Here is a 14914-nt window from a genome sequence, read left to right as displayed (position 1 = left end):
GGTACTGGGCTAATGGTCAAATACTTGGTAGTGTGGATGAGCAGAGGGATCTTGGTGTCCATGTACACAGGTCTCTGAAAGTTGCCACCCAGGTAAATAGTGTGGTGAAGAAGGCATATGGCGTACTGGCTTTTATTGGTAGAGGAATTGAGTTCCGGAGTCCTGAGGTCATGTTGCAGTTGTATAAGACTCCGGTGCGGCCGCATCTGGAGTATTGTGTGCAGTTTTGGTCGCCATACTATAGGAAGGATGTGGAGGCACTGGAACGGGTGCAGAAGAGGTTTACCAGGATGTTGCCTGGTATGGTAGGAAGATCGTACGAGGAAAGGCTGAGGCACTTGGGGCTGTTTTCATTGAAGAAGGTTTAGGGGTGACTTGATAGAGGTGTACAAGATGATTAGGGGTTTAGATAGGGTTGACCATAAGAACCTTTTTCCACGTATGGAGTCAGCTATTACGAGGGGGCATAGCTTTAAATTAAGGGGTGGTAGGTATAGGACAGATGTTAGGGGTAGATTCTTTACTCAGTGAGTCGTGAGTTCATGGAATGCCCTGCCAGTAGCAGTGGTGGACTCTCCCTCTTTATGGGCATTTAAACGGGCATTGGATAATGGAGGATAGTGGGCTAGTGTAGGTTAGGTGGGCTTGGATCGGTGCAACATCGAGGGCCAAAGGGCCTGTACTGTGCTTTTTTTTTATGTTCTATGTTCTATGTACAACATTTAAAAGGCATCTGGATGGGTATATGAATAGGAAGGGTTTAGATGGAAATGGGCCAAATGCTGGCAAATGGGACTAGCATCAGTTAGGATATCTAGTTGGCATGAACGATTTGGACTAAATGGTCTGTTTCCGTGCTGTACACCTCCATGGCTCTATGACTCTAATACCAGGTGTTTCCATAAAGCAGAGCATGAAGTACAAGGGAGCTATCTACGGACCAGATGAGCTCAATCACATTTTAGGGATTGAAGTGCATGAGCTGATGTGAGAGTAGCTAGTTTATGGAGAACATGATGTGGCAGCAGCTGGAGAGCAGGCAAGAGTAACGTGATGTCATACACAGGGTATGTGGCTCTCTTTGTATCCTAGTTTTTAGATCAGAGTGGTGCTGGAAAAGCACAGCAGGAAAATCGATGTTTCGGGCAAAAGCCCTTCATCAGGAATAGAGGCAGGAAGCCTCTAGGGTAGATCTCTTCACCCTGGAGGCTTCCTGCCTCTATTCCGGATGAAGGGCTTTTGCCCAAAATGTCGATTTTCCTGCTCCTCAGATGCTGCCTGACCTGCTATGCTTTTCCAATACCACTCTGATCTAAACTCTGGTTTCCAGCATCTGCAGTCCTCATTTTTGCCTCTCATTGTATCCTAGACCAGTCAGTTCAGGGCCTGAGTGCTGAAGTCCACAAAGTACAGCCTTGAAAATGGCACTATTATTGGTGGCCCAGCATGGTTGTCCCACAGGAGCTCAGCTTGTCCTAGAGGGGCAAGTCATCAAGTTCTTACAGTGCCAGAGAAGACTATCTATGAGTCCTGTTGGAAGGATGGTTGTTTGGTTACTGTCAATAAGGAGGCTTCCATTCAACCAGTGTCAGTTATTCTTTTGGCCACAGACTGACTGGGCACATATGGACTGCCGATAAATTACCTGTTGATAAGTGTTTCAGGTCTTTTTGTTGGTATATTTATAGTCATGTGAGGACAAGTAATAGATCTTGGGGGAGCTGGCTGTCAACACAATATGTCCATTGATTGTACAAAAGGTGATGTTTGTAAATGAAAATGAAACAGACTGCAAAAGGCTTCAAGAGTGTACAAACAGGACAGTGGAATGGTCACAGGATGCCAGCTCAATTTAGTGAAGAGACATGTGAGGTTCGGCAGATTAAATATTGAATAGGGGCATACATGCAATTAAATTATGCCAGAGGATGTACAGGCCTCCCTACAAATTAGTGACTCATTACAGACTGACAGCAGAAGTTCTGGGAGAAAAGGCTGCTTAACTTTCTGAGCTACTTTAGCTAGAAGTGGGAGTGAGATGGTCTCTGTCAAAAAGGCAAATCCTGCAGTATTCCACTGATTCTGGGAGATTTGTTTGGCATGGGTAGGGCAAAAACAATCATTGAAGCTGCCTTCTTCTGCTGGTGCTGTATTAATAAAACACTTCAGAAACTGAGGTCAGTGTCTGTAGTCAGTCACCCAAAGTTACTACATTGTGAAATGGGAAGATGGGAACCCATTGGAATCTGGGAGTGCAATCATAGAGTCATAGTTTTACAACATGGAAACATTTGCTAAAATTCCATAACTAATGTGAAGTGTGGTAAGTATACAAGGTAAATGTCACTTTCCGTATCGAAAGTATGATTTTCCTACGAAAATAAAATAGCATTTAATCAATAATTATTAGTTTAGTCACTTGTTACAATGGAGATTTTGTAACATGTAATCTTGTGGGATCACTCATTCAGCTATTGATTGGAAGTCTGAGAACCTTTTAAAAATTATCAGTCTCCATCGGGATTGTAACAAAGGACAAAATGCTATCTATCATTTCACATTCCATTTTTGAAAGTACAATTGAAAAGGTTTGTAATCACATCGGACATGTTAAAGATGAAAAATTTGGACTAATGTAGTCATTTTCATGACTGCTGGATGTCTCAACATGCTTTACAACCAATGAAGCATTTTTGAAATGTAGTCAATACATTGTAGTATAGGAAGTTCACTACCTAATTTACACACAGCAGACTCCAGCAAAGAACAATGTGATAATGACCAGATAATCTGTTTTTGTGATATGGATTGAGAAGTAAATATTAACCCAGACAGTGGAAAGAACTCCTGCGCTCTTGAAAATATTTTAAGAAATATTTGTTTTCCCTCTGTTGTTCTCTCTGTCTGTCTCTCTCCACACTGCTCCCCACTACCTCTGCCCCCCTCCCCCCCACCCCCACCACCACCCCCCCCACCCCCCCATCTCCCCAAACCAGTTTGTTTATCTCCTACTCATCTGAAGATGTTTACTCTTAAGGAAAGGCAATATTCTGACTGGGTAGTATATTGAAAATCTGCCTCAAAATGATGATTTTCACCAATTAAAGCTGTTGACCTGTTACACAGCATTGCTGCCTACTGCCCAAGATTAAGAACAAAAAAGAAACATAGAACTTACTTGGCAATCATATTTAGTCCATTTTCCAAACATATCATTCATGTACCACAGCCATTCAGTTGTAAGGATGTAGTGTGGGGGTTTAGTCACTGAAGATGCAGTACAGAGACGTCTCACCTGGTGAGATCCACACATCATTGATTCAAAGTTGATGTGAGTAGGTCCTGAGCTGTTAAAATAATTTAGGGAAGAGTACTTGAAGGGAGACATAATTCAGGGCATTAATATATTTACAAATATACAAGCACCAAGTTAACACAGGAATGATGTGCACAGGTTTAAGACCAATTCTCCAAAGAGACTAGTGATTAGAATGTATGTAATGGACCCATGGAACAGGCTGTAGCTAGATATTTAGTTTTGTCGCAAGACTACAGGGAAAAATATAGATATCTCATATTCCATGTTTATAATTGCCGTGTTCCTGATGTAAGAAAAATTATCTTGGCAGAGGACAGTAGACTGGAAGTTTGAACATTGAGATGATCATGTTTTCAGATTTCTTAGATTAACTTTTAGAGTTTTGGGAGTATTTCTATAGCACTGCAAGGAGATTCAATTTATGGATGGAGTCAATGACAGGATCAATTGTAACTGAGCTTGAAAAGAATTGGGCTGGCAATCTTTTATTCTCTGCACTTTGCATTATAAACATCATTTTATGAATTGAATTAAACCAAAACCAAAATTTCAGAATATGTTGAAATATTCTGCAAAATAATTCCATGAATATTGTTCATTTGTATACTCCTAAGTCAAGCTCCAATATCTTTCCGAACTGAATACTCTCCCAATATCATGTAAGTGCAAATTAAGCAAGGATGCTAATCTCTTGATGTTGATTTAGTTCCCCTGGGTTCCATGTTTTTGGGTCGTGATTTCAGTTTATCCAGTTGAGTGTCTTCATTATGAGTTCCCTGAATTTGCCTCAATCCGTGGTCAGGTAACTACACCATCTATTTTAGATTGGTAGTTGTGTTTTTTTAAAAATCATCTTAACCCATGAAGGTCTCTAATATTAAAATTAGATGATGGAAGAGGAGTATCGAGAGTTCACATTTACCAACATTGTAATGACGCAAATGACTTTCTGTACATCAAAGTTGCACATCAGTACTTGTTCTCTTTATGATATTGGCTAAGTCTTTGTAGAATGAATCATGAATTGATACCAAAACATAGCAACTTTGTTTCATCCTACACTTATGTATGCTTTGACCAAGCTCTTAAACCAGCATATAATGATTCCTGAAAAACCAAAAAAAAAGCTCTCAAACTAACATTGTGTATAATCCCTGCAGGATCTCTTCCTTTCATGCTATCGTTACTTTACCTCACTTTTGTCTGGTTGCCTTTAACTGCTTTTGAGAGTGTTAGGTAAATTTTGTACACCTTAGTTAGGTTCCATTTAAAGAACATTGAGCATCAGGAGGTCTCCATATCATTACAAAAGGATACAGAGACACAACAGAAGACACAAAAAAATTTACTAGAATGATACAAGAACTTGAGACATCAGACTATCTGAAGATTAAACTTCCTTCTGTAGAAGTGGAAAGATTGAAGTACTGCACATAAGGCTATTTAATAAGGTAAGAGTATTGAAGGTAGTATATTAGCATGGATAGAAGACTGACTAGCTAATAGTGTTATTATAAAATGTGATGTGATAAGTCATATGATCTCACTGTTATTTAATTGTTCATTTGGAAAGGATGATTTTAATTAATTCCATTTGTTCTCTCATAATCCGGAGAAACAGTGTGAATAAATAAAATATCCAGTTAAACATCCAGATAAATTTTCAACTTGCTCAGGGATATTCCAAGCATTGCCAGTTGGCCATCTATTTCAGAAAGGATAAAATCCATTAGTTAAACCTTATAGATAAGCTTTGTGTGTTTTTTTTTCTCTTGGAGTTCCATGCAACTATTTTCCATAGATTGAGGAGTGCATGTGACCAGGAGTAAGCAATTTAGCCCCTCAAGCCTGTTCATAAAACTTTCAAGTAAATTTAGTTAAGAATTTGGAATTACCTTAGATTTTTTTGAAGGTTGGATTTGAAATTAAAGTTGTTCATGGGATACAGGAGTTAAAGGAGATCTGGAATTCAGTGATTTTGATATTCAGTGATTTTGGAATTCAGTATTTTTAAATACATCAGCACTCAGATATGATTTGTTCTAATTTTGGACTTAATACATCAGAAAGATACCTGGTGATATTCTTTGGGTCACAGAATTCCATTTCAATCGCCTCCATGTTTGGCAAATCCCGCCATGTTCCCTTGCATATTTGCCACCGATAGGGAAGATTGAAGTGAACCCGAATACACTTGTCTGTAAAAATATGAATGTGGTTATTAACCTTTAGATTGAGTCGACTCTGCAAAATTCCTATATCATTGAGGCAGTTTCTACTTTTAAGTTTTCAAAGCAAACACAATGAACTGAATAACAGCAAAATACTTTTGTATTTTTAAAGTTCCTTTCATGCAATAAAATGTCCCAATACTTTTGACATAAGCATTATTAAACAAATTATGATATTGTGGCACAGAAGAAGATATTCAGCCAGAGACCCAAAAGGTTTTCTCAAAGAGGTAGGTTTTAAGGAGAGTTTTAAAGAATGAAAGCAAGTTGAAGAAGAGGAGAAGTTCGGAGTTTAGGAACCCAGACTGCTAAAGCTGAAGGTATGGCCTTCAATATTGGAGACATGTAAGTGGCCCACATGTGAGGAGCATCCAAATTTCAAGGAGGAATGTACAACTGGAAGAGATCACTGAGATATGGAGTGTCAGTATATGGAGGGCTTTGAAAATAAAGGAGAGAACTTAAAAATTGAGCCATTGGCTAACCAGGATTTAGTGAAAATCAGCAAGAAGAGCAGTGAGGGGCAGTTGGGATTGGTGCAGGTTGGGACAGAGGCAGCTGTGTTTCAGATGCCTGGGCTGAAGAGTTTTAGTTATGGGGAGAGATTGGATAAACTAGGTCTGTTTCCCTTAGAACATGAGTAGACTGATGGGGAGACATGACAGAGATGTATAAGATTATGAATAGCATAGACAAGATAGACAGGAAGAAACCTTTCTCCTGCATAGAGGGATCAATAAACAGGAGCATAGAATTAAATTAAGGAGCAGGAGGTTTAGAAGGGATGTGAGGATTTCTTTTCATTCAGAAGGTGATGAGAATATGGAATTCAGTGCCTATAAGGGTGGTAGAGACAGAATCCCTCAACATTTAGGAAGTATGTATATATGCACATGTAATACCATGCATTCAAAGCTATAGGCCGAGTGCAGGCAGATAGAATTAAAATTGATGTTTGTTTCTGATGGGCACAGTCTTTATGTGTCAAAGGACCTTTCTCTGTGCTGTAGACTTCTATGACTCTATCAGCACATTTAAATAGTCAAGCCTGTCAATAACAAAGGCAGGGATGAATAGCATTTAGTAATCTTGTATTTACTTATCAAAGTTCAAGCTATATTTTTGGAGGTGATGACATTTGCTATTATGGGTAAGTCAGATATTACATTTGCAAAACACAAATCTAACTTTGGCTTTTATAATAGTGAGTTTGTACCTGCACCATATTTGGTTACCTCATCCCATGAAGCATCTTAACAGCCAAACTCAACTGATAATTACCTTTTGTACACAGCACATTTGCCAAGTTGAGATTGATTAACTCAGTTGGTTAGCACATAGTGCAGAGTTTTGCAAAGCATAGTTTCGGTTCCTGTACTAACTGATAGTTTATGGAGTTCTGTCTCCTTATACTGACCCATTCTTGATCCGAAGCAGTGTTCCTTAAGCTATATAACCACTTTGTCTCTCAAATAAAGAGAGGTGTTTGTGGTCCTTGGTAGATGATAACAAATCACCACACATACCAAGGTCAATATATGCATGGCATTCATTGGGGGCTGCTGTTGTTCTGCCATTCCCTCCTTAATTGAGACATCAGTCTTCAATTTGAAATTAGAAACAAAATCAAAAATTGCTGGAAAACCTCAGCAGGTCTGGCATCATCTGTGGAGAGAAATCAGAGTTAATATTTCAAGTCCAGTAATCCTTCCTCCGAACCCTTACTTCAATATGCTTTATTTTGACTGTATTGTTTTAGGCTGTGTTCAGGTTGGAGAGCTGTTTGAACTAGTTTTACATGAGAGATTGAGGCTGTCAGATCAGTAGAAACTATCTCATTCAATTACAGGGTTTTACATCGCCAGTACATTTACAAATAACTACACTTCCATATGTTTTTGAACATTTCCGTTGATTTGTTTTTTATTGATCTTTCCTCGTGAGTAGTACAGATAAATGGAATGAATTAAATGCTACACATCATCTAAGACTGAATCAGAAGAGTTACACTACCTTCGGAAGGAACAGCTACTTGACGTAGGTGTCCCGCTGGCTCCAGAATTGATGAAGGCAACTACTCTTATAATGAAATTTATGTTGTGGAAGCCTCATATACCTTTTAAAACTGGCTTGTTAGGTGAAGATGCTATCAGTGAAGGAAATGTAAGGTAAATGCAGAATGTGCGCAAAGCAAATTGGGTAAAAATAAACGTGTATTTAATACCTCAAATAATGGAACAAAGCATCAGTAAAAATGTTCCAGAAAGTCATCATCTTTGGCAAAATATTTGAAACTTTACAGATACCTTTGAAGCTGCAGTTTTTTCTGATGTAGTAGAGACAGATTTCCTCAGCGTCAGCATTTTGCTGGGACTTTGTTGGAGAAACTGTAGGCACAGCTTTCATTCCTGCAAAAACACAGCAAAAGATTATAAATCCAGCTACCCATTTGAAGAATTATTTGTTGAACTGATCTGAAACCGTGTAGATAAACATTGGGTTACATGACTGACTTTTTTATTTGTTAATGGAATGCAATTGTCATTGGCTAGTCCAGCATTTATTGTCCTTCCAAAGGTGAAAGTGAATTGCCTTCTTCATCTGCTACACTCTGTTTTACACCCGATGCTTTAGAAAAGTAGTTCCATGGTTTTCAACCCAGCAATAATGAAGGAATGCAATACAGATGGACTATCATTTGGAGGGGAATTTACCAGTGGTTGTGTTCCCATCCATCTGTTTCCCAGATGGTAGAAATTATAAATTTGCAAGGTGGGGCTGAAGGTACCTTGGTGAGCTGCAGCATTGCATCTTTTGGATGGCACATACTGCCATATTCATTGGTGGTGGAGGAGGTAAATGTTGTGGATATGGTGCCAATCAAGTGGATTTTCCTTCCTGAACAGTGTCCAGTTTTTTTAGTGTAGATGAAACTGCGCTCACCCAAGCAAGTGCAGCATGTTTCATCATAATCCTGACTTGTGCCTTATAGATGGTGGACAGGCTTTGCGGAAACAGGGGGTGATTTACTCACTGTGGAATTCCTAGCTCTGACCTGCTCCAAAGCTATTGTATGTATATATGTACAGGTGTATTTATATTGATTGTGGAGATTCAGTAATGGCAATGCCATTGAACATCATGGGTGATTTTCTCTTGTTGGGGATGGTCATTTTCTAGTCCCGATGTGGTGTAAAAGTTACCAGCCTAGAGATGAATATTGTCCAAGTTTTGCTGTACTTGGACACAAGCTGCTGTAGTATCAGAGAAGTTTGAATGGCACTGAACCTTGTGCAATCATCAATGAACTTTACCACATCTGACCTTCTCATCAAGGGAAAGTCATTGATAAAGAAGCTAAAGTTTTTTTGCCTGGTGGTATTAATTAAGAAAATGTCTTGTTTTTAAGCAATATTCAGCTGAAGATTGTTGGGCCTTGGATATTACTTTGAACTCCTGCAGTGATGCCTTGCAACTAAGATGATTGAACTCCAACAACTACGACCATCTTCCTTTGTGTCAAATATAACTCCAACCAGTGAAGAGTTTTAATCCAATTCCACTTCACTCCAGTTTTGCCAGCACTCCTTGCTACCACAATCTGTCAAATTCTGCCTAATCACTCTTACCCCCTTCTTCTGAAACTGGGCTCCTTCATGCTTGATCCAAGGCTGAGGTGAAATAAGCACCTGACTGACCCCACTGGTACACAAACTGGGTGTCAATGAGCTGATTATTGCTGAGCAAGTGCTGCTGGACAGAACTTGTGACAGTACCCTCCATCACTTTATAGAACAATAATTGACTCGGCTGGGTTTGTCCTGTTATTTGTGGACAGGACATACTTGAGCAATATTCCACATTATTGGGTAGGTGTCTGAGTCATAGGTGGACTGGAATACCAGCATGACTAATTTGGAACACAGGTTTCCAATACTATTGCCAGAATGTTATCATTGTATTTGAAATATCCAGTGTGTTCAGCTATTTCTTGATATCACATGAAGTGAATCAAAATCAGAAGATGATGCACTGATGTTGGAGGTGTTGGAAATAAGATAGCTCACACGTTCTCGAGAGTACTAGCTAGAATGCCTACTTTCTATTGAATTAACTAATCACTTAGATCACAACAACAGTAAAACTCATACCAGTAATTATTAGATAAATAAGGTGACAAAGAGCAAGGAATGGCACATAGGGAAGGGAGGGAAACCAATGGCAAGGAAAGAATTTGTTAAATAAAAATCAACAAAAGACTTGTCAAATATTTTCTCATGGAAACAGAACCAAGGTTAATGGAAAGTTTAATGTACAGTAAATAACAAATTTTCCTTCACCTCTAAAGTTTAGAATCCAGTCTGAGTCAATATGATATCTTTCAGGATCTTCTTTGATAATATTGTTTCAGTCTAAACCTGCCAGAACAGGCAGGAGCAGCTAAATGAGCTAAATGTATTACTATGTGCAACTGAACCAAGGAATAAATCTTCCAAAATTTGGTGTTATAACTGAGGTAATCTTTCTTAAACAGGCCTAGTTCACAGCTTTATTGACAATAATAACCAAGACACCCCAATGCAGTGACAAGATAATCTATTAATAATAATGTTCAAAATCTGATTGAGTCCTGGCATCAACAAAGCTGCAGCCAAGAGACAGAGATTTGAATTTAGAATCTTCCTGGTCTGTAGAGCTCATGATTGCATGTACAGTATAATAGATTAAATTCGGTGGGAGATTTCCTGCACTAATTTTAATAATGCATTTAGTGACCATGTAGTTTATAGCTGATCTCTCAGCACAAAATGTAAATCAATGGTTCGGGAATAGGAATTGCATGAAATAATTTGTTCATTATGATTCAGTAGGACACTAGCACAATGGAAAGGAATTTGCAATATACAATGGCTTGTGCGTGACTAAACTGTTTACACAAATCTGGGATCTAGATTAACTTGTTCTTAAATACAAAGGAAGTTAAAGTTTGTCATTCTTTACCTGTTACGTGAACTCCTCTTTCACCTTTCATTTCCTCAGCCTTTCTCTTCTCTGTCTTTCTGAATGATCAGTTCTCTCATATCTCTGAGTTCTGATCTTGGTGTCGTACTCTTATGGCATAGTAGTAGTGTCCCTACCCCTGGACTGGAAGGTATGACTTCAACACCCACCTGCTCCAGAAGTGTGTAATAATATCTCTTTACAGGTTGATTAGAAAGATAGGTTAATTTAAAGAAAAAGCAGCATTAGATTGGCATCAGGGGATGAATTTGCATTTGGTGTCGGGAAGATGGCTGTCACATCAATTTCTGTTCTGAAGCACACTAAGGGATTGTATCCCATGTCTGAGCAGTGCTGCTGAGAGAGGCCTAAAGATGAGAAAGGCAAGTCACAGCTATGACTGGACCTGCCATTCACTTAGCCCATGTTGTCTTATGATGTATATGTTTCTTACAGCAAATGTACCTTAAACAGCTGTGAGTCACTCTCACCAATAAGACAGGGTGTGATGTAGTAGTCCCTGGACTCTGCTCTGATTATGCAGTACCAGCCCTCTGTACATACAAGTTTTGCTTGCTAGTTGAGAACCAACGTTATTGTTGAATAATCTTGAACACATTATGACTTGTGATGTATGAAAGGGCATGCCGTAAAGGTAAAAGATTGGGGTCTAGATTAGAGTGGTGCTGGAAAAGCACAGCAGGTCAGGCAGCATCCGAATAGATGAAGGGCTTTTGCCCAAAACGTCGATTTTCCTGCTCCTCGGATGCTGCCTGACCTGTTGTGCTTTTCCAGCACCACTCTAATCTAGACTCTGGTTTCCAGCATCTGCAGTCCTTGTTTTTACCAAGGTAAAAGATTGGACCAGTGCCATCTGGGGCAGACGGCCACAGGTAGCCCATGATTTTTGGATGCCTCTCAAAAAGTGCTTAAGAAAGGTCTGGGCAAGAAGCAGAAAATTGTGTTTCCATCCTCCGGGCAGGTGCAACAACCTCCCTTTAACCTGCCTTCCTGCAAATCTGTACCAAAAGACTGGAAGTAGTGGGGTTAGGGTGATGGTCAAGGGAGAGGGGCCACTGTCAGCAATCGCAGTGCCACCAGAAGGATATTAGTTTGGTACCACAAGAAATTTGATGACCTGATATTTGGGAAAGTGACAAGTGGAACACCAGTGTCAGCTGTCTGGCTGTGTACACAGCAACTCTGTAGCGCAAGAACTGAGCAGATTGAATGGCCCGACTGTGCCCTAATATAATCCTTATCTTCCAGTAATGAGCAACAGAGTCTGATGTTGCTTGAAGACACGCAGCACGTGGAACTCTTACAGACTGAAACAATCATAACACCAAGCACAGGAACAGGTGTACAGGATGTGCTTCTCATGCTCACAGGCCACCAGTGAGTGTAAGCTTTTTTACTTCACGATTCAAGATGGCTGGTCTGTTGATGTTATCAATGACACCATGGACCTGAAAAAGTCCACCAAAGATGGCAAAGACCAATATCTGTTATGCCTGCACTGTCCATTGCTTTCAGCTAAATGTGTTAGAATAGGACATCTCTGATCTGTCTGAGAAGGGTGCTGAGCTGTCAACTGAGTGATACCACTCAGGTTGGTAGCTGATTTTTGAAACGACCTAGAAGCATAAAACTTGATGACAACAGTAACCTTAATGCTGCAGGTTAGAGTCTGCAGTAGGGTTTGTAAGATCTTGAGTCATTGTGGACCAAGAAGCAAATGTTAAAGACCAAATGCGTGAATAGGCACAGTCTCCTGTGTTACTAGCAACCTGCCATTTGCAAGCCACTGACTCATGGACAGTACTTCGACTGACTTGGATAGCAGCACTTCCGGGCTCTGTCGGTGCCAGTCAGTTCACCTTCTACTATCTTGGTGATTGCACTATAAAATGAGATAGGAGTTTTTAACCATTTGCAGCAATCAATTTTGATTGATTAGTCTGAAACAGATCCAGACCTGAGGGCTAGAAAACTTTAGCAATAGAAGAATTAGGATCCATAGATCCTACCTTAAAACTTATGCAGATTACTCTTTGAATTTTCTAATACAATATTTTGTACCTATCATGACCAAAGATCTTCTAATTCTAGATCATCTATGTACATAACAAACTTTTAATTCAAACATGAAATTTTAAAAGAACTGCAGAACTCAAAAGTGAGTGTGCATATAAATTCACTGAGTGTCTGGCAGAGTCCTGTATGGACTCATGAAATATCACACCTGTACAGAGTCAGGGAAACTCTCAAACAGAAAGACTAAACAGGAAGCGATGAGAGGTGGACTTGCCAAACCATTCTCAGCTGAACTCCATCTCCTCCATGTTTGTGTCTTACCCTCTCAAGGATAAACAAAAAGTGGGGTTAAAAGTCAGTTTCAACCCTGATCTGTGTCTTAGTAACTGGACATCCAGGTGCATGGATTCGTGTGCTATGAGAATCATAGCTTTGAAAATAGCCATTAAGCATCCCTGCGCCACCGCTAAAGTAAAATAAAATATATTCACTCACTCTGATTGCTACCAGCCAGCCACTGTGAAAAGGAACCAGGATAACGGAATTTCATTCAAGTCCAAGAATCTTGAAATGGATCATTTAACTAACAACATCAATGTTCCTGGTAGCATTCTCTGTATCAACCACAATATTTTATGCTCTGCTCTTTACAAATGACTCAGAGTCCGATCTGTATTTTTATTTTTTAGCTGTTACCTTTTTTTAACTCACTTGTTATTACTAATCTGTGTGTACTTGTGTTGCATTGTTATTACTTCCCATGAGTAATACCTAATACACTCAGCCTTTGTTACAGGTCATAATACTATAATGCAGGATTACCTAAAGTCTACCTATCCTACATTTACCAGGCAGTTCAACTGTAGGGAAGACTATACTCTACTTCAATCGTGCTGTCAAACACTTCCCACATTTTCACAATCAGCAGCAGAGAATTCAGAGCCAGTTAGAACATGTCGAATGCCACCCTGTCTGAAATTAGTTAAATCAGCTTGAATTTGGCATCATCTGTGTTTGGAGCACTGTTATGAATGTATATAGAGCCAATATAAATTTCAAAAGATTAGAAAAAAATTAGGATTATAGTCTCACCAGATGGAGTGAGTGCTTCTTTAATGTGGCTCCTGTTCTGATATATCAGTAGCAGGTTTCTCATAACATTTTCATCCAGACTAAATTTCTTGAGAAGGGCACTGTTGTCACGGACACTGTGGGAACGGCGACACTCAGCCCCATACTTACAATTTCTGGAAATGAAGTATGAGCAAATATGGAGCTTATTACAGGTGCGTTTATGTGAACAGCCTCCAAATGGAGATTCCCCATTTCCTCTGTTGTAATGCAGGCAGACCTAGAAAAGGAGTGATTTCAAATTCAATGTTCAAAATAAACTGAAACAAAGGAAAATAATATGTCTTCTAAGGACTTCTTTTGTACCACTCAACTGAGGAAAATTATTGCAGTGAAGTGAAAATCTTTAAATTATAGGCTACTTACACCATGCAATATCAATTGTATAGCATAAGTGTGATTAAGGATAAAGCTCTTGGAAACTCTATCCCACTGTGAAGTATTTTGTTTGTTACTAAGCCATACAAACAACAGAGGGTCCTTGTTTTATTCCTTGTGCAAATGATTGTTGCACAGGGCTGATATTTTTAACATTCAGCAATTGATTTTTGTTTTAGGTCTATAATGTTGCCCATACTACATACACACACTCATTGGGCAAGTTGCACTGGATGCCATTACACGTTGATCAAAGCAAAACACAAAATTAGCCAATGTCTAATGCTGCTTTGAGTTTTGTGATGCCATCTTTAGCTTTAATATTTCAACTAATAACCTCTTTTAACTTCACACTGTGGTTCGCCAGCAGGAGGAAACATACTTCCCCAACACAACCATTTAAATACCACTTTTAGATTTCTACTGACTGCTGAGGTGGCAGTGTATGGTCGTATTCACTGCTAGTTAAAATTTCTGCATTCTCCAGAGAGTACGTAACATTTGTTAAGGCCAGAGTTTTCACTTCAAAGATTCTGTTTTGACCTCTTGCTCCCAGTTATGTCTGCAGTATTAGGCATGTCTCTTGCACATGAGGTGGAGAATAAGCAGAATAGAGGAAGACATATAATTCAAAGAAGAGAGGAAGAACAGCCTACAGTAGGACATATTCACTGAGGGTCTTAATTCACCAAATTCAAACTTAGTAAAGATCTATTATATCTGTTTCACTGAAGTCTGCCACCTTATATCTGAGTGACAGCTGTCAAACCTCAGAGCCAAGGGAAGTCAGCATTGCCTGGTCCTGATGTTTTTATAT

The 14914-nt window shown here is 39.3% G+C and overlaps 1 protein-coding gene across 1 annotated transcript in view; it reads right to left on the bottom strand.

Annotated features, from left to right (window-relative positions):
* LOC140457797 (protein mono-ADP-ribosyltransferase PARP12-like) overlaps positions 1-14914 on the bottom strand; it is a 52350-nt gene that overhangs the window by 28250 nt on the left and 9186 nt on the right. Inside the window, exons 3-6 of the mRNA XM_072551419.1 lie at positions 13681-13939; positions 7857-7958; positions 5394-5517; positions 3179-3347 (exon numbers count right to left, since the gene is read on the bottom strand). Of these exons, the coding sequence (XP_072407520.1) occupies positions 3179-3347; positions 5394-5517; positions 7857-7958; positions 13681-13939 (654 nt within the window). The remainder of the gene's footprint in view (positions 1-3178; positions 3348-5393; positions 5518-7856; positions 7959-13680; positions 13940-14914) is intronic.

The sequence above is a fragment of the Chiloscyllium punctatum genome, chromosome 32 (genome assembly GCF_047496795.1).
Source record: "Chiloscyllium punctatum isolate Juve2018m chromosome 32, sChiPun1.3, whole genome shotgun sequence".
In the NCBI taxonomy this organism is placed as follows: Eukaryota; Metazoa; Chordata; class Chondrichthyes; order Orectolobiformes; family Hemiscylliidae; genus Chiloscyllium; species Chiloscyllium punctatum.
The sequence above is the reverse complement of the archived record's forward strand: the minus strand, read 5'-3'. Positions and strand labels throughout refer to the sequence as shown.